This window comes from Sus scrofa, chromosome 3 (genome assembly GCF_054392235.1).
Source record: "Sus scrofa isolate SSC_HxYL_T2T_F1_AM1 chromosome 3, Sscrofa_HxYL_maternal_Yorkshire_Landrace_v2.0, whole genome shotgun sequence".
Lineage (NCBI taxonomy): Eukaryota > Metazoa > Chordata > Mammalia > Artiodactyla > Suidae > Sus > Sus scrofa.
The window spans coordinates 40,394,714-40,417,121 of NC_139385.1; the positions used below are offsets into that span (position 1 = coordinate 40,394,714).

The following is a 22,408-nucleotide window of genomic DNA, read 5'->3' on the forward strand; positions in this document are numbered from 1 at the left end:
TGGAACACCCCTCTCACAACAACAGTAAGGTACAAATCCCTCTCAAGTGCATAGGGGACATTTTCCAGGATGGACCATACATCAGAACAGAAAAAAGGCTCAATACATTTAAAAGGATTGCAATCACTCAAAATCAGTTTTCCAACCACAACAGGATGAGATTAGAAATCAGTAACAGAAAAAAGTGTGGGAAGTTGAAGGAAATGTGAAAATGACGTAACGCATAAGTAACCAGTAAGTCAAAGAGGATGTGCAAGTTAGAAAAAAAAGGTTTAGAATAAAAGTCAGCTGCATTAAAAAAAAAAAAAAAAAAGTACAGATTAAGTATCTGTATCCTTCATCTACACTGTAAGAAGCAGTCATGGAAAGATGGCTCTTTCACCCCTACTCACCTGAATTATATTCAGCTGTTTCATTAACTCCTGCAGAGGAGAAGAGAAAATTATCACAGCAAGGATACATTTTTCACATCTTCCCAAGTATTGGGGCTTTTCCCCATTCATTCCAATAACCATAATTAGTCAACAACATTATATATATATTTTTAATTTTAACGCTGTACCCTTAAAATGGTAGTTTTTGTGGAAACTTTGTGGAAGTTGCTGGGCCTGGGATTGAATCTGAGCCACAGCTTTGACCTGCATTACAGCTATAGCTGTAGCAATGCTGGATTCTTAACCCCCTGCACCAGGCTAGGGTTTGATCTCACACCTCTGCAGTGACCTGAGCCATTGCAGTCAGATTCCTAGCCCACTACACCACAGTGGGACTTCCACAAATGTTTTTAAATTGCTTAATATAAATAATTGGCATGAAATGATTCCTGTCAGTTAAGTTACTAGTACAACAGACTGGAGATTTAGACACTTCAAAGATAATAATAAACTAAATTTTTTTTTTTTCCCGTACCCACAGCATGTGGAAGTTCCTGGGCCAGGGATTGAATTTAGGCCACAGCAGTGACCCAAGCTGCTCCAGTGACAATGCTGGATCCTTTACCCACTGCACCACAGAACTCCTAAACTTTTTTTTTTTTTTTTTTAAATTAAGCTGAAGGCATTTATCTAATGTCCAGAAAGGCATGGATTCTCTTTCAGTCAGGGGGAAAAAAAAAGGCGGCTTTAACAACACTCCATTGGGAAAATAAAATTAACTGAAAATAGAAATTTGCACACCAAGAACCATTTATAATTATAATCTGAACATTCCATAAACTACTTATGCAATTCTACATACAAACTAGGAATTAGGAGTTCCTCTTATGGCTCAGCGGGTTAAGAACCTGACTAGTATCCATGAGGATGTGGGTTTGATCCCTGGCCTCACTCAGTGGGTTAAGGATCCAGTGTCGCCGTGAGCTGTGGTGTAGGTGGCGGATGCAGCTTGGATCCTGAGTTGCTGAGACTTTGGCATAGGTGGGCAGCTGCAGCTCTGGTTTGACCCCAGCCCTGGAACCCTTCCATATGCCGAAAGTGCAGCATTAAAAAAAAAAAAAAAAAAAGAAAGAAAGAAAAAAGAAACTGGGAATTACTAACTAGCGGCTTTACTGTTACCAGGATTTCGCCCAAAAAACATATCAACAAAAACTTTAGCAATTAGTGTCATAAAATTATGTATTTCCACAAAAACACAATTGTATTAATGACATGAGTATAAAAAATTATTCCAAGTATTTTACTATTATTAAATTAAAATCTACCCCTCCTCAATAGAACTATGCATGAAAAAGTCTTTTTGCAAAACACTGTGCAAAATAATTACAATCACTTACATCAGTACAACAATTTCTGGATTTAAAATAGTTACATGGAGTTCCCATTGTGGCTCAGTGGTTAATGAATCCGACTAGGAACAATGAGATTGCAGGTTTGATCCCTGGCCTCGATCAGTGGGTTAAAGATCCGGTGTTGCCGTGAGCTGTGGTGTGGGTCGCAGACGAGGCTTGGATCCTGTGTTGCTGTGGCTGTGGTGTAGGCTGGTGGCTATAGCTCTGATTAGACCCCTAGCCTGGGAACCTCCATATGCCACAGGTGTGGCCCTAGAAAAGACAAAAAGACAAAAAAAAAGTTACAATGACAAAAGAGATATCTTTGACTGTTAAAAAAATGACACTCGATAAAACCTGCAAAATGTGCAAAGAGAAAAATCAATTTGTATTAAAAAGGTTTACAGTGTTATTTTTTAGATGCAAAGGTCAGAAACAGGGAGTTATTTTTTAGATGCAAAGACTAGAAGCAGGGAGTTCCCATTGTGGCTCAGCAGAAATAAATCTGACTAGCATCCATGAGAACACAGCTTTGATCCCTGGCCTCACTCAGAGCGTTAAGGATCTGGTGTTGCCATGAGCTGTGTATAGGTTGCAGACGTGGCTTGGATGGATCCTCCGTTGCTGTGGCTGTGGTGTGGGCTGGCAGCTGCAGGTCCAATTCGACCCCTAGCCTGGGAAACGCCATATGCTGCGGGTGTGGCCCTAAAAAGAAAAAAAATTAAAAAAAAAAAAAAGACATAGTCTTGCACATCAGAGCAGAGTCAAGGTTAACCAGCCCTCCAAAGTGAGTTGTATGCAGGCTTTGCAGCTTCTCTGAGAAGCCCTGCCCACCATCAGACTCATCTTGCGTCTCTTCCGTCCCACAGGCTAATGTCTACCCTAGGATACAGAGCTGCCCACTATCTCTCATACTCCATGTACTTCCCCCCCGGGGGCCTCTCCATACACCATTCCCCTCGCCTAGAACAGAATGCACATCTCTGGCCAATTCCTCCTTGTGGCCCTGCAAGTTCCAGCTCGGCGGGGGGGTGGGGGGTGGTATCTGCTACACACGCCCTGTGCCAGGTCACACTGTCATGTTCTTTCACTGTTGGTGGGATGTTCTACCCCAGCTCCTGACTGGGGCTTCAGAACTAGCCATGTGACTTGCTTCTGCCAACAGAATGAGGTGCATGATGGAACCTAGACATCGAGAGCAAGCGCTCCTCTTCCATCACCCTGGGAACAGACCCAGCCTGGCTTGCTGGAGCATGGGACACATGAAGCAGAGCCAAGTCACCAGGGACCCAAGACAAGCCTGGCCTAGATCAACGGGTGGCCAGCCATCCCACAGGCATATAGATGAGCCCAACAGAACTGCCCACCTAACCTCCAGCTAACCCTGGATGCATGAGCAGCTTGTACGCTGCTGCTGCTGGGGTTCTAGGAGTGCTATGCAGCATTACTGTAGCAATAGATAGCAGATACATCTCCTCGGAGAAGACAATGCTTTATAGCTGAATGGCCCGGTTTAGGCTTCTAGATCTCTCGTGGTGACCCCTTGGAAAGCAGCTAAGAAAACAGGGCCCTCAGCTTGGCTGCATTCTTGCCTCAGGGACCCCTTGGCTCTTTTCTGAAACACGCCACCCAGGTATGCTCAACTCACCCGAGATCTGGGCCCTGGGACTTCCGTCTTCATCAAAGGCCCGTCATAATCAAATTCAACGTCCACTTTGGCTGCGGCCTGACTGATGTGTCTCCATCCTGCGGTAAACACAGATGATGAGAACTCCTGGGCACAGCAGATTTGAGAATCCTGCCCTTACAACAGCCAGTGTCCCCAACACAGGCAGTGCCAGGACCTCAGCCCCACCCCAGCCAGACAGCCCCAGAACTCTGAGTCTGGCCAGACCCGGGCAGCACAAGAACTCTGAAGATGAAAGGAAATGGGAAAGCCTGGGGTCAGTGACGCTGCAGGCAAGCAGGCCTGCTCCCGGCCCGCTGCTGTGAGGATAAGCTGATGCCGGCTTCCTGGTCCTTCCGACTGAGCGAGCTCAGGTTTTAGAACGCATCCCAAGAAAATAACGGAAGGGTGCTTGAGGAGGTAGGTTAAAAACTGTGATCCTATTGTTTCTAACAACAGCAATGAGGAAACAACCTCGATGTCCAATGGAGGGTAATTACATAGAATATGCCTTTTCCTACCATTGTTTGGACAATGGAATATTATGTGCATCCATAATAAAAATTATCCGAATTTTGTAAAAATGTAACCTACATCCGTATGTATACATAGACCTGAGTTTCTCAACTTGGGACTCTTGTCATTGTGGGCTGGATGACTCTTTGCTGTGGGGACTGTTCTGTGCCCTGAAGGATATTTAGCTGCGTCCCTGGCCTCCAGCCACTAGATGCCAGAAAACTTTTCCCTGGAGTCGTGCCCCCAGTTGTGTCAATCAAAAATCATCCCGGAGGAGTTCCTGTTGCGGCTCAGTGGATTGAGAACCTGACATAGTGTTGGTGGGGATGCAGGTTCACTTCTAGGCTTTACTCAGTGGGTTAAGGATCCAGCGTTGTTGCAAGCTGTGGCATAGGTCGCAGAGGCAGCTTGGAGCCAGTGTCGGCCACAGCTGCAGCTCTGACTGGACCCTAGCCCAGGAATTTCACAGAGTGTGGCCACTAAAAAAAAAAAAAAAAAAAAAAAAAATTACCCTGGAGAGGAGTTCCTTCCGTGGTGCAGTGGTTAAGAATCTGACTGCAGTGGCTCAGGTCACTGTGGAGGCATGGGTTTGAAGCCTGGTGTTGCCACAGCTGCAGTGTAGGTCACAGCTGCAGCTTGGGAACTTCCGTATGCTGTGGGTGCAGCCACACACACAAAAATCATCCAGGAGAGAATAATCAAATGTCTAAATTCAGGTGGTCCCAACTTACAGGTTTTGTTGTTGTTAAAATATATCTGGGGCACAAATCATTCCTTGCAACTGATTTCACGTTTTGCTTAGTAATACACTTGTTGAGGCTTAAATAAACTTGAGGTCCCAGGCTAACCCCAAGGGGCTTTCTAGCTCATCATGTTGCTGAAATGAAGGGAAGTTTCAACCCAAGTATCACTGATGCCTGAACAAGAGACTGCTGTGCTGAATCTAAGGTAAGCGTGTAGTGATTTAGAATCTTATCTAACCCCTAGAAATCCCTTTAATGTCTCTGTTCATCTTTTCTTTTCTTTTTGTCTTTTTGTTTTTTCAGGGCTGCATCCATATGGAGGTTCCCAGGCTAGAGGTCCAATCGGAGCTACAGCTGCTGGCCTACACCACAGCCACGGCAACGCAGGATCCGAGCCACGTCTGAGACCTACACCACAGCTCATGGCAACACCAGATCCTTAACCCACTGACTGAGGCCGGGGATCAAACCCACAACCTCATTTGGATTTGTTTCTGCTGCGCCAAGACGGGAACTGCTCCCTGTTCATCTTTTATCTTTCTGGCACATATTTGTGGTTGGGAACTGTCAGTTCCTTGTGCAAAGGATGCCACAGATGCTGATGCAACTTGGGAATCCCTAGATGCTTCATATACATCATATACATGATCTTATTTTATCTTTACACAACCCTGAGGAATAGATGTTATGTTTGTATTACATAGGAGTAGAAACTAAACATGTCAGCCTCTTTCTCTCTCACACACACACAACTTGCCAAACTATACAGAGCCATGATATTAGAAAACATATTTAAATTTACCCTTAATTTTTCATAATTGCTCTGGCTATCAAAGAAGGTTTCTGAATTAATTACAATCAAGAGTAGCCCTTCGAACATAAAATCCAGTAAAAATGCAACACTACCTTTATTTTGAGGCATGAAGATACCAGCTTTTATCATCCTCCGTTTGATCTTACAATGAAAAGGGAATTCATACGTAGTTTATTTTCCATTAGCAGACAGTTCAAGGTCATAGAACATACTGGTGATTTTTTTTTTAAACACTAAATTGTTTCTCTCTTGCTTGGCCAGAACTCAGGGTTACTGGTCAAGACTGTTTGCAACTAGATCTGCATTCAACAGGGAAGCATGTTTGGATCAAAATAGCTCTTAACCAGTGCTGGTCTTGCTTTGTTTCCAGCAAAAGGGGGAAAGTGAAGAATTTGAAATTAGCAAGCTCTCCCCTACTGAGAACACACATGTCCTTGCTTCCTTTCTCCAGAAAAGGTCATTTTTTTTTTTCAAAAAATATCTTGGTGTGCATCGCAGCAATCAGACTTCTTGGGGGGTGGAAAGTGAGAGCACCAGGTGGGGCAGTTAGCAGGGGGAGCTGCAGCTAAAAGGGTCCTGAGAGAGATGCTGGGAGGGTGCTGGGTCGCGTGGAGCTGTGGTCGTGAGGTCGCCAAGACCAGGAGTGAACAGGACTGGGGGTGGGGGAGGGGAGGGAACTGGGAGAAGCCGTGCCGGGCAGAGGGGGATGGGGCATGAGACGGGGTGCCAGGGCCAGGTGCAAGGCGGATGGGTCTGTGTCAAGAACTGCACCGGTTCCTACCACGTGCAAGTCTTTGTGGGTATGGATGGAAGAAGGCCAAAACCCCTGGGCAGAAATCCTGAAAATCAGCGTCTAGTAAGTCTTTTGGCAACTGTGCAATCTGAAAAAAGATAGGGAAGCTAACACGTATTCAGTTCCTACTTTGTGCCAGGCAGCCCCTACCTAGGCCAACTCTCACCTGTTGTTTTAATGAATCCACAACCTTCTTGTGAGATGATATTACTGTCCCCATTTTACAGATGAGGATCAGAGAGGTTATGCAACTTTCCCAAGGTCACACAGCTAATGAGTTGCAAAGCCAGAACTTTGAATCCAGAATACTTTTGCTTTTCCTACTAAATCTCCATTTTGACTTTTTGTAGAGGAAAATAATAAATATCAACACAACAAATTTTCTCTTAATGACGCTAAATAATACGATAACCCACAGGAGAAAAAGAACAAGATTTGAATGGTTAAGGAAGACTTTTCTGGGGTCCCTTGTAGCAAGTTGCATGAGCAAAAGCCCACTTATTGAGCACGGATGGTGAACGTACTGGGCATTATTCTGAGCAATTTACATAGATTACCTCATGTAATCCTTCCAACTCCCTAGAAGGTAAATGTTATTATCATTCTCATGTTATCGAAGACACTAAGGCTCAGGAAGGTCAATTAAGTTGCCCAAAGTCACACAGCTGGTAAGTAGCTAAGCTGGAAAGTTGTTTGCCAGACCTCTCCTTTGCTAAATATTGTGAATGTAGGAGTTCCCATTGTGGCACAGTGGTTAACGAATCTGACTAGGAACCATGAGGTTGTGGGTTTGATCCCTGGCCTTGCTCAGTGGGTTGAGGATCTGGCGTTGACGTGAGCTGTGGTGTGGGTCTCAGACACGGCTCGGATCCTGCATTGCTGTGGCTCTGGCATAGGCTGGTGGCTACAGCTCCGATTCGACCCCTAGCCTGGGAACTTCCATATGCCTCGGGATCGGCCCTAGAAAAGGCAAAAAGACGAAAATATATACATGTATAGTGAATGTACCTTCCACCTCATCCAGTGTGGGTCCTTGTTTTCTGTTTTCGTTTTTTTTTTTTTTTGGTTTGCTTTTTAGGGCCATACCCTAAATCATATATACACACACACACACACACACACACACTCTTTTTCTCACATAATCCTCCATCATGTTTCATCACAAGTGACTGGATATGGCTCCCTGTGCTTATACAGTAGGATCTCATTGCTTATCTACGCCAAATGCAAGAGTTTGCATCTATTATAGAGTTGTGTCAGTTTCTACTGTACAGCAAAGTGACCCAGTCATATATATGTATATATATATTCTTTTTCTCACATTATCCTCCATCATGTTCCAGCACAAGTGACTGGATATAGTTCCCTGTGCGATACATCAGGATCTCAATGCTTATCCAGAGTCGGTTTTTAACTCCAGTTGTAAAAGCAGCCATCCAGGGTTTTAACATCCTCTTGATCTTCTGAGAGTAATAAATGAATGACATTTTCCCAAATGACGAGGGCTCTGTATGTGAGCCTGGCCAAAGTCGAGGTCAAGTTCAACTGGAGGTGTTTGCTCTGCTTTTGTGTAAAAACAAAATACCTAATCCTCCGCTCAACTGTCCAGCCCACTTATTCTTATCAAGGAAGATATCAATAGGCAGCAATGAAAAAACAAACACGTCTAATTTCACAACCCAGAGAGAACCACTCTGCCGTCTGATCTCCAGGTCTGTCCTCTGTTTGTTGATGTAAGTTGGGAACATGGTCTCAGGTCATGAACTATCAGCATGTTCACCAGCTTCGCAGCGATCTGATGGGTGGAGGCACCACACGGAAGCACCTGAACCCAGTTGGGGGGGGGTGGCAGGCTGTGCTCCCTGCCCCTACCCCGTGGGCACCCCCTTCTTCCCCCCACTCTGAGGAAGCAGCTGCCGTGTTGGGATCTGCTCCATGGAGAGATCTGGACAGGTCACTCGGCACGGAATCCAGCCACAGCCACAGCCACATGAGGGAGCGTGGGAGCAGATCCCTGGCTCCCCCGTGAGGCTGCATGTGAGACCGCAGCCCTGGGGAACCAGCTCAGCGCACCCAGGAGAAACCTGGAGCCGGAAGGTCCTGCTGAGCCACCCTGGATTCCTAACTACAAAAACTATAAGATAATAAACATGCATTATCTTCGCCTGCTGAATGTGCAGTATTTGCTATATGGCAATAGGTCATTAATACAGTGGTTAAGGGTGTGTGTGGGTCATGGGGTATCTGGGTTTGGCTTAAAGCCTGGCTCAGTGGCTTGCAGGCTCCAAGGCTCTGGGAAAGTTACATAACCTCTCTGAGTCTCACTTTCCTCATCTAATGGAATCGGGCTGAGGACTAAATGGGTCAAAACTAAGCCATCTCTTTTTTTTGGTCTTTTTAGGGCCGCACCCATGGCACATGGAAGTTCCCAGGCTAGGGGTAGAATCGGAGCTGTAGCTGCCGGGCTATGCTACAGCTCCAGCAACGCCAGATCCAAGATGCATCTGTGAACCACACCACAGCTCAGGCAATGCTGGATCCTTAACCCACTGAGCGAGACCAGGGATCGAACCTGTGTCCTCCTGGATGCTAGTCAGATTCATTAACTGCTGAGCCACAACGGGAACTCCTAAGCCATCATTCTAAAACCATTCCCCTATTGCTACTTGCAGTGTATGAAAGAGTTCTTGTATTTGTGTATCTTTGCCAGCACTGAGGTTTAGTGTTTTAAAAGCACATTGATCAACCCGTCATGCTAGATATGCCCAATTGATAGGCCAAGAGAATTTAAAAAACTTCACTGTATGGTTCTGGAAATCTGGCACAAGTGTGCCAACAAAGACTTAACTCTGGCCAGGAAAATAGGGAGCTGAGTATCTCTGATTTAGCCATTTCAGTTCTTTTTTCTTTTTTTCTTTTTTTTTTTCCTTGTGCCTCCATATCCATGCTCACAAAATGGAAGGTGAGGTCCTTCCCCACTTCCCCCCACCCCTCTTTTTAGGGCTGCACCTGCGGCATGTGGAGGTTCCCAGGCTAGGGGTGAAATCAGAGCTACAGCTGATGGCCAGCAGCACAGCCACAGCAACACAGGATATGAGCCGTGCTTGCAATCTACACCACAGCTCACAGCAACGCCGGATCCTTAGCCCACTGAGAGAGGCTGGGGTCAAACCCGCGTCCTCATGGATACTAGTTGGGTTCTTAACCTGCAGAGCCACAATGGGAGCTTCCTTCCCAGTTATTGTAAATATAAATGGAGTGTGTTCACACAGATGATATTTTGAAACAAGAAACTTGTGAAGCAGGGAGGGTGCTATTAGTCTCCCCACTTTCCTGAAGAGCAAACTGAGGCTTGAAGACGTTCTAACCAATCGGTTAGGCGCACCTGGCTGATACGTGGTAACTGAAGCCAGCAGCCCCATCTTAAGAGTCTTAATCCACTGGTCTTTCCTTGTCATCTCCCTGGGAAGGCTTGGAGGTCCTTGAGAATGGCCTTCAGAGGCCAAGCCACGAGCGTCATGGGCTAGAGCCCCACAGGAGTTACGTTCTTTCTATAAAACCTAGTGGGTGCTCGACTGCAATGGTTCCTTCCGGTGCAATGACTCCCGCTTCTACTGGGCACACAGCACACCTGCATCATCTAGGGTTTAGTTTCCCCGGAATTACGGGTAAGCCTCAATAGGCTGCTCCTAGAATTCTAAGAGAATAAAACAAAAGCAAACCTCAAAACCTACGGATAACTCCTCAAGGCCGTCAAGGTCAAGAAAGGGGAAAACTGAGAAAGAGACGAGAGGAGAAGGCTCCGGGTGAGACACCAAGGTCGGTTCCCTGGCTGTGACAACTGCATCCTGGTGACCTAAGATGCCAACACTGGGGAACACTGGGTGAGGCCTGGGTCTCTTTGTGCTCTCTTTGTAATTTCCCTGTGTATCTAAAATATTCCAAAAGTAAATGTGTATTTAAAAAACAAAACCTGTGGGAGAAGAGGGAACATTCCCGCTTCTTAGCCGGCCCAGGATATAAACACCCGCAACGTCCACCTTGCAAACCAGGGCCTCGGCAGACAATTTGTTTTCAGAAGGCAGATGGGACCAACAATTAGGAGGACATGTGGTGACAACATGCTCGGGGCTCAGGAAAGTGGGGACAGCCTGGGGGTAAAGGAGTCTAAAGGAGGCTACAGGGAGCCTCCCTCCCCCAGAGCCTCCCTCCCCCAGAGCAGCTCAGAGGTAGGCTGGGAGGCACGCAGAGGAGAGAAGATGATAACGCAGTGTCTGGAGCCCCATTCAGAGAAGCAGAGTCATACAAGGGGCTTCATGACTCTGCTTCTCTGAGCCTCAGTTTTTTCAGCTGTCAAGTGGGATTTACTCGAGCCCTCCTCGTGCGACCCTAGGGAGGGAGGCCTCCTGCGATCTCGCAGGCAGGGCGCTCACTTGGCCGAGCTGCCTGAACCAGAGGCAGAGAGAGAGGGAGGCATCCGAGAGACGGCGCTGTGGGCAGAATGAGCCGGAGCTGCTGGCCGGCGGCTGGGGGTAAGTGGAGGTGAGCAGCGGGCAGTGCCGGGTGGGACCTTCCTGGGGTGGGGCCTCCTGCCCTGTGCCCTTGAAGCTCAAGTTGAACTACAAGGACTTTTGTCATGTTCTTATTTCTTGGCAGTAAACCCAGCTCTGTTTCCCGCAACAGTCCCTGCCGGGGATGGCCTGGGCCCTTCTGGCTCCCGGGGCCACCAGCTCCGTGCAACCAGAGTGGTTCCAGGAGGCATCAGCTCCCTGCCCAGTGCAGAGCTGTCCCCCTGGGGACAGGAGCACAACATGGAGATGGGAGGGGTGGCCATGGGGACAGTTTTTATGGGGGCGGGTGGGACAGCGGCACTGGCTGGCAGGTCCCTTTATCCCTAGGGAGTCTTCTGGACGCCAAATCCCCAGTCTGGACAGCGTCTCCCACTAGGACAGTTCTTGCCAAGACACCCTCCGCCCCGTCCCCCAGGCTTACCGGGCACCAGCAGGCGGTGGTTGTGGCGGAAGCTGCAGGCCAGCCTCCGGGTGAGCAACACGGAAGCCATGGTCTCCTCTGTCGCCAGCAGAGCCCCTCCTCACACGCTGCTGCCCTGAGAGAAACCGGAAACGCAGAGTCAGGCCAACAAAGACCACGCCCCTGATGGGCAAGTCTCCACGCCCCACCACTTCCCCACAAAGTGGGGGGTTTTCTAACATCAAATCCTTGGGAGTTCCCGTTGTGGCTCAGAGGTAATGAACCTGACTAGTGTCCATGAGGACGCAGGTTCAATGCCTGGGTTCCCTCAGTGGATTAAGGATCCGGCATTGCCGTGGGCTGTGGTGTAGGTCGTGGCTCGGATCTGGCATGGCTGTGGCTATGGTGTAGACCGGCAGCTGCAACTCCCATTCGACCCCTAGCCTGGGAACCTTCATATGCCACAGGTGCAGCCCTAAAACCAAAAAAAATTAAAAAAATAATAATATCAAATCTTTTTGCTTTCACACAGAATATAGACTTTAAATGAAAGCCTGTGCACACGTGTTTTCATTCGACCTTGCAGCCAGGTAGGAATGTTATGCCCATTTTCTAGATGGAACAACAGAGATGGGAGTTGGCTTTGAGGTGAGCTGCAGGTGAGCTGACAGGCTCAGGGCATTGTCCACCTGGGACGAGCAAGGCAGGCCTGTGCTCTGCGAACGGAGGAAACCTCAGAGTGGACGTCATGGGGAAGCCAGGAGCTCCCTCAGCCCTGTTCCCATTCGGAATATTGGCGGTTGGGCTTCTGGGAATCCTGCAGACCCAAAGGAGTGGCCCATTTTGTGGGGTGTACTTCTCCAGCCCCTCCAACCACCCTGGGTTTGGACTGAAAAGATTCCGGGGGTAGGCCCACTGTGCTCAGCAGGTTAAGAATCTGACTAGTAGTACCCCTGGCCTTGCTCAGTGGGTTAAGAATCCAACTGCAGTGGCTCAGGTCATTGTGGAGCTGCCACTTTGATCCCCTGGCCCAGAACTTCCATATACTGCAGGTGCAGCCAATAAAAAAAAAAAAGAAAAAAGAAAAACCTACAACAATGCTATGTGGCCCTGATTTTGTGTGTGTGCGTGTGCTTTTTAGGGCCGCACCTGAGGCATATGGAATTTTCCAGGCTAGGGGTTGAACTGGAGCTATAGCTGCTGGCCTACACCTCAGCCACACTAATGCGGGATCCAAACCATGTCTGTGGCCTACACCACAGCCTACGGCTATGCGGGATCCCCAACCCACTGAGCGAGGCCAGGGATCAAAACCGTATCCTCGTGGATACTAGTCAGATTTCGTTTCTGCTGAGCCAGAACAGGAACTCCCTGTTAAATTTATTTTTTTTTGGCTGTGCCTACAAAGGTTCCAAGGCCAGGGGTTGAACCTGTGCCACAGCAACCAGAGCCACAGCAGTGACAGTGGCGTATATCCTTCACCTGCTAAGCCACCAGGGAACTCCCTGTGGTCCCCTTTTGACAGATAAGAAAAGAGGCACAGAGAGGCTAATGGTGATATGAAAACAGAACTCAGCCGTCTGACGCCAGAGTCAGCAAACATCAGCATCCATCATTCTCAGAAACTGCCCCCTCTGTCTACAAGGGTGCAGACCCAGCAGTTGTGTCTGTTCCGAGTGACCCAGCCCCATCGGCCACAGATGACTGGACCTGCTGGGCCAGAGTCCTGGGAGTTGTGGGGCCTGTCACTTTCTATCTTGTGAGGGGAGCCAGCATTCAAACAGGGTCTTTTGATGGAGAGGAATGTGGCCTATGCACCAGACAGAAGCAGCCAGAGGAGAGAGACAGGGTTGGGGGGGGTGTGTCCTGGATTGGGGGTCCTTCCTGGCTCCATCTCAAGGCTGCAGCTCAGCTTGGCCGTGAGTGTAGCACTCACTGCTGAGCCTGCTGGGGGCGGTGGGATTTGGGGGGGCGATCAGAACCCTCCCTGGGGGGAGGTGAGTGAGTGGGTGGGGGCAGGGCAGAGCTGGGAGTGTGAGGCTCAGAGAGGTCCCTTCACAGTATTAGGACGAGGAGGGAAGGGTTTCCATTCTAATGGCGCCTTGGTAAGAACGTCCAGAAAGCTCCCCGCTCTCCCCCTTTTTTTTTGGCTTGCTTGCATTACTCGGAGTGGGTTTCTGTTGCTTGCAAACAGAATCCTAGCGAATAGCACGGTTCGAGCCTCAGAGCCCCACGTCTTGGGAGTGCCCTGGGAGTGCCAGTGCCTCTTGTATCCAGCACTGTAGGTGGAGCAAGGCCCCAATGGGGAGCAAGGGTAAAGTCTTCTGGGCCAGCAAACCTTCTCTCCCCACGGGGGAGGGGGGTTCCTCCAGGGTGGGAGGCACTGTTCTGAAGGGTATTTTGCCCTTCAATCCGCTCAACCCCCCATCGCGTAGGGGATCTCCCCCTTTCAGAGACAGGAGATAGAAGCTCGGGGTGGCAGGGGCGGGTATGGTATTGGGCCTTGGTCATAGGATTGCCTGGGACTCTCTGGTCCCAAACCCTCACTTTTTCTCATGACAACATCGATGAATTCCGTGGATGACAAAACACCCAACTGTAGAAGCAACTGGGCTTGATGAATACAAATGATCTACTCAGAGAGGAAAGTTCGTGGCTTTTCACCAGAGAAAATATCATGGAGCAAAGCCTGCGCTTGGAAAGTGTGACCATAAATTAACCGAGAAACCATATCCTTTCCTTGATAACTCAGTGGCTTTTTTGATCTGTTCCAGAAGAGCCAACTCAATGTGAGCCTTTTAATTTAGCAGCACCTTTAACTAGTTAGTGAGAACGGTTGCTGTCTCTCATTTAAAACCATTTGTCTCAAACAGGAGCACTTAAGACTCCACGCAATTCAATTTCCATGAGACATGTTTTTGAAAAGGCGAGAATCTCAGAGAGCGCCAATATTACCATTTGAATGCTCTGCAAGAGTAAAAGTCACACCCGCACACTTTCAATTGTAAAATGTCACATTGGGAAATATAGCTCGTGGTGACATTTCAGTGGCCTGCAGTGGAAACTGACCTTATAACGAACCTTGATCTCCAGAGACATTAATTCTTAGCGCCATATATGTCCAACAATCAGAAGAGGGAGTGTCATGCATTTGCTTTCTCTGGCCCACGAATTCCATCAACAAAATGAATTAGGCACCTGTTTCAGGCCAGGCACTGCATTCTTTAGACAGAGGAGAAAACAGAGATGGATAACAGAGCTTCTTTCTGAAGCTCGTTAGTGTCGGAAGAATGAAGGGGGGAAAATGGGAGAATTTAATGTAGTAGCTGCTTTACCCATCATGTCAATAAATTCTGAAAATAACCTGGCAAGACATGTATGTGGAAATCTTTCTAATTTACTGCCAATGACAATTCTGTATAAAGACGGAATGAGATCCTGACTTTTGCTGGCAGAAGCAAGGTGCCAGAGGAAGAGAGAAATTAATTCGGGGGTGGGGGGTTGTGACGTCATTGGGGGGCGTCACCCGAGCTGCACCTTGAAAGGCTGCAAGATTTTCAGAAGCCACAGGGGAGGTAAGGCCTGAGCAAATGCTGGGAGTGTGAAAGGATGTGGAATGGCCAGGGATTCGGGCATGAACTCAGAGCAGCGGAAGGGACGATGAGGGGCAGGATCGACCAATCATGAGAGCGAACCCTCTGGAGACCCTCCCAAGGAGGGAGGAGGGTGCCAGCTGCTCTAATCTGATCCACAAGGATCCTGTTCAGCCAAGTCCCAGAGGGCAGGGAGGGACCAGATACTTGGCTGGGGTCATTGCTGAGCTGGGGAGGGGGGCTTCCTAGGGTGAGCTGAGAGGAGGGCACCAACGATGGTGGGAGTTGATGCGGAGGAAGAAGCTAAGGACCAGCTCCTAACGCCCCAGCTTTAGAGCTAGTGTGGCCTTGAAGAACTATGGGCTCCTTCGCAGGGATGGACCTAGAAACTCTGATACTAAGTGAAGTTAGTCAGTGAAAGACAAACATCACATGGTATCACTAATACAGAGAATCTAAAAAAAAAAAAAAGGCTACAAATGAACTTATTTGCAGAACAGAAACAGAATCACAGACTGTGAAAACCTTCTGGTTACCAAAGGGGACAGGTGGGGGGTGTTGGGAGGGATGGACTGGGGGTTTGGGACTGGAACATGCACACGGAGGTCTATGGAACGACTGGCCAATGTGGACCTGCTGTAGAGCACAGGGAACTCTATGCAATCTTCTGTGATAACCTCTGTGGGAAAAGAATCTGAAAGAGAATGGATGTGTGTATACATATTAAACGAATCGCTTTGTCGTATAGTAGATTCATTGCAACCTTGTAAACCAACTATAGGTCAATAAAACTTGATTGTGTGTGCCTGTTTAAAAAAAAAAAAAAGATTTATGGGCTCCTCAAAAGGTGAAATACAGAATTACCACTTGGCCCGAGCATTTCCGCTAAGTATATACCCAAGAAACTTGGAAACAGGAACAAACACATGAAGACGCGTATTCACAGCCACACGACTCACAATCACCAAAAAGTAGAAGCCCCCGCAACGTCCATGGATGGAGGAGCATATGAACACGCTGGGGTCTGTCCCTCTACCGGAGCATTATTCAAATATTAGAAAAAGGAAAGAAGCACGGACACATGTTGCAACGTGGATGAGCCTCGAAAACATTATGGTAAGTGCAAGGATCCAGACATAAAAGGACACAGATTGGAAGAGTCTGTTGATACATGAAACTTCAGATAAGTAAACCCAAAGACAAAGAAAGCAGAGCAGGGCTGGCCAGAGGTTGGGACAAGACCATGGGGGGCATGATTGTTTAAGGGATGCGGGTTTCCATGGTGGGGGGGGAAGTTCTGGAACCAGACAGTGGTGATGGTTGCCCAATGTGGTCTGTGCATGAAAAGGCACTGAAGTGTTCACTTAAAACGGCGGACAGTTACCTTTGTTACATGAATTTGACCTCGGTAAAAAAGAGAACTGTCCAGTGACCTCTCCTCTTTGACAGAGGAGAGAAAGGGCAAGCGAAGGGTTAGAGAGGAATGACCCACTCTGATCACAGAGGCCGCGTCTGAATTCCTGCCGCTACGGGCTGTGTGAGCCCAAGTTTTCGTTTGACCTTGGGGTTGAAACTGGCTGCTTCATTCATTCACTCAGGAGATGTCCCCATGCCCCCGTGATACTCCAGGCACCGCGTGTAGGCACTCTGATGAAATGCTGAACAAGACTCAGATGAAAAAGAGCCGTGTAACTTGGTCCCCATGCTGTACAGTGGGAAATAAATAAATTAAAAAAAAAAAAAAAAAAAAAAAAACAAAACCGTGATTGGAGTTCCTGTGATGGCTCAGTGCTAACGAACCCAACTAGTATCCAGGAGGATGCAGGTTCAATCCCTGGCCTTGCTCAGTGGGTTAAGGGTCCAGCGTTGCCATGCGCTGTTAGGTCGCAGACACAGCTGGGATCCCAGATCCTGCATTGCTGTGGCTGTGGTGTAGGCCAGCAGCTGCAGCTCCCATTCCACCCCTAGCCTGGGAACTTCCATATGCCTTGAGTGCAGCCCTAAACACACACACACACACACACACACACACTCAAAAGATGTGCACCCTAACAGACAGTACAAATATGCATGCTGTGCACGGAGGTGGCATCCAGCCTGGGCTTCAGGCTATAAAGCTTGGGTCAAAACCATCACCCTGTCTCTCTTAGGGAATTTTCTCACAGTGGGGTCAACGAAAACTCTCTGAGCCTCAGTTTTCTTATTTGTGAAAAGGGGAGCGTGCTGTCCGTCCAGGGAATTAGATCATGGATGTAAACGGCCTGGCAATCACTGGCTGTCAGACTTTGGAGTGACTCTGCTCCCGAACTGCTCCTCTCATTCACATTCTCTGCTGCTGATTCCAGACCTCTGCTGTCTTGAGATTCCTGGAGGTTTCTGGGGTCACTGAGGAGAGGGGCCAGGAGACAGGCAGACTCTCCCTGTGGACTTGCTCTGGGGCTCCTCTGGGGCAAGCTGGCCACAAGGGAGGCTCCCTTCCCCTGCAGAGGTCTGGGTGCCCAGGGGTCTTGCTGGGGGCCAGTCCCAAAGGGCTCTGGTGCAAGCTGCCCCGCATTTGGCCTGGAGGAGCAAAGGCATCCTGGGGTGGCGGTTTCAAGGCTCTCGCTCTCTCTCTCTCTGGCTCTCCTTCTATCTGTCTTCTAATTGGTCTCTTTTTTTTTTTTTTTTTTTTTTTGTCTTTTTAAGGCCTCACTTGCAGCATGTGGAGGTTCCTAGGCTGGGGTGGAATCGCTGGCCTACACCACAGCCACAGCAACATCAGGTCCAAGCCCATCTGCGACATACACCACAGCTCATGGCAATGCCAGATCCTTAACCCAAGGCCAGGGATCATGCTCATGTCCTCGTGGATACTAGTTGGGTTCATTACCACTGGACGAGCCACACTGGGAACTCAGATCTCTGATTTTTTAAAAGGATGACTCATCTTACATCACTCTTCTGCCTAAAACCCTCTGGTCACACTTAGAAAGATGCCAACCCCGAGAGGGTGGGGATTGAGTTTTCCCTGTTCACCAGGTACTCAAAGCTCTCAGCACAGCTCCTGCACTCAACGCATCTCAGCTGGGACAGGGGGACAGTCACCTGCTCCTTTTAAGATAGACCTGAGGACTCATAGTTAAAATTAGTGAGTGGGTCTGAAGTTTGCATTAAAACAACAATTTGCCAATACCCCCCTCCTCTCAATCTGAAGTCCCCGTGTCACTAGCTGTCCACCATAGCCCTCGCGTGGCTCAGGAACCAAAGCCACATCCCGCTCCTGCCTCAATTTCCTCAACCGTAAAATGTGGGTGTTGGACGGCATTGTTTCCAAGGCCCCTTCTGACCCTGAAAAGCATCTGGCGAGCAGTTTACTGAGAAGCCCCTGCAGCACAGCTTCCCACCCCCAGTCCTACCCCAGCAGTGGGACCCGCATCGCCCTGCCAAGATCTCTGCAACCTGCAGCGCATCTGGAAAAAGGATCGGTGGCTTGAGGGATGCTGGGTCGGAGGGGGAGCTTTCGGAGCACTGGTACACGCGAGGCTTGGGGCCAAGAAATCCCAGACTCATGGAACCCGGACTGGCTGCTGGCACCCCGGTCCCTGAAATCCTGTGTGCCCCTGCGTTTTCCAAACCTCTTCACAGCACAGTACTTCTTGCTCACATTCATCATCTCCTATAACATGTAATCACTTACTATACTGCTTCTCTTTGTCTTTTGCTTTTTTAGGGCTGCACCTGTGGCATATGGAGGTTCCCAGGCTAGGGGTTAAGTTGGAGCTGCAGCTGCTGGCCTACATCACAGCCACAGCAACGCCAGATCCAAGCCACATCCGCGACCTATGCTGCACCTTGTGGCAATGCTGGATCCTTAACTCACTAAGGAAGGCCAGGGATCAAACCCACATCCTCATAGACACTAGTTGGGTTCTTAACCTGCTGAGCCCCAGTGGGAACTCCTTAATGTATTTCTTGAAATCACCTTGCTCTTTAACATTTATGAAATTCTTTTCCTGCAGCCCTTACGAGTCACGCCCCAGCCCCTGTCCCTGAAAGTTTCATTTGCTGCAAACAAAGGTGACCGGGGAAAGCAGGTAGTAAAACCAAGGCAGGCTGTTCCTTTAAAAGCTGGATAAGGTTGGGGCTGGCGTCTGGCAGCTATTAGACAGCTGTTAAAGGCGGGCCAGCCATCAGACAGGAAATTTTCTCCTTGATGAGATCAGAACCAAAAGAGAAATTTCAATCACTCAATAAATGAAATAGAATAGGAACCATCGGGGTACACGGCCAAGGGGAATGGTCTTTGTTTCAGACACGGAGCACCTACCACGAATGCTGTTTCTTACTGTGTGGTTCAGTGGAAACAAGCTGAAACCCTGGTCTCTCCAGATATGGGAGCCCAAGTTCCGCCCGCCACTCCCTAGCCCCTTTCCTTTAATTAAAATGCTAATTAGTTCTCTCGGCTCCCTCTTATCTGCCGGGTGCATTTGGAGGGTGGGTTGGGCTGGGTGAAGGGAATGTTTAAATCAATACGGTGGAAGGAATTCAGGGGAAAGGGCAAAAAAAAAACAAAAAAAAAAAACAAAAAACTTCCTATTTGCTCTGGAGGGAGAATAAACGTCAAAGAGCTGGCTGTTCACCGCTCACCTGCTCTGGATGGACCTTCCGTGTCACTTCAGGATCTGCCTTGGATGACAGGCTCGGAGGTCAAGGTCTAGAGCGCTCCACCCGCACGGATGTGACCTGGGCCTTGGTGAAGTTCCCCAGGCAGGGTTAGAACCACCTTCCTAAGGTTGGATGGTGGACCCTGTGCTGGATCCAGGTCTGCGGAGCACCCAGATCCATGGGAATGCTTTCCCATGTTGAAAGTTAAACATCCCAGGAGTTCTCCGGGTTAAGGATTAAGGATCAGCATTGTCACTGCAGAGGCTTGGGTCACTGCCAGGGTGCGGGTTCGATCCCTGGCCCAGGAACTTCTACATGCTGTGGGCGTGGGCAACCAAACTGAACAGCCCAGAAATGAAAAAGAAGGGAAAGAGAAGACTAGGGTGGGGCCTTAGGGAGATGGTGTGCAGGGCAGCCTCTTTTGCCTACTGTGTGACCTTGGGCAATGTAAGGAATCTCTCTGTGCCTCAGCTTCCCCCTCTGTACAGTGGGGCAATACCAACTGCACCTAACTCATGGACTAGCAGAGGGCGAACGTGGGACAGTCCCTGCTGTACCCCCTGCCCCAGAGCAATCACCGAATAAACAGTAAATACTCTGTGAATGCCCTGCCCTATCAAGGTGGGCTCATATCTCCACTGTGCTGCCTCCCAGGCCCCGTGAACACAAAGGCTTTGCATGTGTCACTGGCTAGAGCTGGATCCCGTGGGCCTCCCTGGGGCCCCAAAGATGCTCTTTCTCATTCTCCTATATGCTCTTGAGTCTGAGACAAAAGCGCTGGCAGAGGCTGGGGACATTCCTTTCCTGTCTGCAGCCCTAGCCGGTGGCTTTTCTGCAGGCTCAGTGGGACACAATGACACCCTCAGCTAAGTGGGCCTCCATTGTCAAGGCTGGGGGTCGCCATGGCAACCAATAAAGCCAGAGCCCTGGCCATTGCAGATGGTTAGCAGGGCCTCATTCACGGGCTGTAATGGTGGCCTTGGGACAGAAGGTTTTATCTCAGAGCTGGCTCTCCTCCTCCACCCCCTGCCACCACCCCACCCCCACCCCCACCCCCACCCCTCCACTTTGTTTGCAAAAACAACCTTGGCCCCCCCTCCCTCCTCGAATTCATGATTTCCTAACCTGCCTCATGGAGTGTCACACAATCGTCAGGGGCTTGTACAAGGAGAGAGGAATACTGTTTTTGGAAGCAGACAAGTGTCGACGCCTAAGATGGGCTGAGGGTGCATTTGAGAAAGTAACACAAGCCAGAATTTGGGTCCAAATGTGCTGTCTATCGGCTTGACGCCTCTGGGAAATTGCTCAGCTCCCCAAGGCTCAGTTTCCTTGTCTGAAAAATGGGGAGAATAAAACCTACCCATGTGGTTGAGAGGCATAGAATTTGGTTCTGGCCGCCTGAAGCCTGCGCGAGGCTGTGGACGGGGACACTCCTCCCAGGCCATGTGTGTTCTCAGTTTCCAAAGAACCCTCGATCTTCGAGGGAAGGCATTTCTTGTACAGCCTCAAGTGCTGTGAGCTTGAGGCTGAAGGTCCCGCTTCCAGGAGACAGAAGCTGGTCTGCCCCAGCCTCTCCCATCCTCAGGCTTCTGCCTCCAGGTTCACCTGCCCACCAGGCTCCATTAAGAAGGATGCGGTGAACGTAAGCCTCACACGCAGGGGGCAAGAACACCGCGTCGCCGGAACAGAGCAAAGGGAGAAAAGAACAGATATGCCTCAAATCCAAGCTCTCCGAACGGAAGAGACGGAGGCTCTGTGCTGGGGGCAGGAAATGTGTAGAAAGATGCAAACGGCTGGGCTAGCTTGGATTTCCCACCCTACAAGGGAGCAGGAGCGAGAGAACAGAAACTGCGTTGGGAAGGGTGCTTGTACCAGAGCTGCAGAAGCTGACCCAGGCCCACACACAGGCGTCTGTTGGCTCAGCCTCACCAGTGTTAACGGGGCGCCTGTAATGAGTCTGCCTGCAGGTCCCTGCAGAGCAGGCACATGCCCTCCTCTGTCCTCGGGACCCAGCGGTCCCACATGGGGCGGGGGCAGCCACAAACAGATAAGGTCACCCTGATGGGAGGACACATGCTTCGAAGAAACCACATCATTGTAAGGACTCCGGGAAGTGGGAAGTGCGAAGTATGCGAATACCACAGCAGTTAACAAACCAGGCCATTGATTTGCTTCTGAGTCAGCACCTTGGGCAACTTGGAAACACTTTTTTTTTTCTTTTTAGGGCCACAGGTGTGGCATATGGACGTTCCCAGGCTAGGGGTCCAATTGGAGCTACAGCTGCCGGCCCACACCACAGCCACAGCAATTCGGGATCCTTAGCCCACCGAGCGAGGCCAGGGATCGAATCCACATCTTCATGGATACAAGTCAGGTTTGTTTCCTCTGAGCCATGACAAGAACTCCTGGGAACACTTTTTTGGTGATTTGAGTTCCGGTGTGTGCCTGACGGCATTCCAACAGTCCCTTGGAAATAACTGCTCAGTAACTCAAAGGATCTTGCATTTAAGCCCAATGCGGGCTCTGCTACGATTCCGAGAATGAACGCTTACTGTGCCACATGTCACCCGCGCCATCTCACCTACTCCTGGAAGGCCAATACTCCTCTTCCCATCTTCCAGGTGAGGGAATAGGCACAGAGAGGTTCTGCCACTTGCACGAGGACACACAGCTGGAGCTGGGTTAGAACCAGGGCCAAGATCTGGGCACGAAACCTGGTTGGTGGTCACGGTCCTTACCCAGAAGCCTCATCCGTAACTGAGACCAATACACATCTCCTTTACGGGGACAAAACAACTCCACACCAACAGCTATCACTGTCTGCCGCCCTCCTGAAGGCCTGCATCTTGGCCACATACTCACTCCTAACCTCAGCCCACACCTGGCACTTTCCCTACACCCCA

General features: G+C 49.4%; 2 protein-coding genes across 2 annotated transcripts in view; both read right to left on the reverse strand.

Annotated features, from left to right (window-relative positions):
- The window catches only part of ABAT (4-aminobutyrate aminotransferase), a gene marked incomplete at its 5' end in the record, with an annotated part of 47,480 nt that extends 36,074 nt beyond the window's left edge, over positions 1 to 11,406 (reverse strand). Inside the window, 3 exon segments of the mRNA NM_214263.1 lie at positions 393 to 422; positions 3,414 to 3,511; positions 11,290 to 11,406. Of these exon segments, the coding sequence (NP_999428.1) occupies positions 393 to 422; positions 3,414 to 3,511; positions 11,290 to 11,359 (198 nt within the window).
- Positions 11,296 to 22,408, reverse strand: part of METTL22 (methyltransferase 22, Kin17 lysine) — an 88,200-nt gene continuing 77,087 nt past the window's right edge. The window contains exon 11 of the mRNA XM_085017631.1: positions 11,296 to 11,404. Within this exon, the coding sequence (XP_084873757.1) occupies positions 11,390 to 11,404 (15 nt within the window). The 3' untranslated portion in view covers positions 11,296 to 11,389. The remainder of the gene's footprint in view (positions 11,405 to 22,408) is intronic.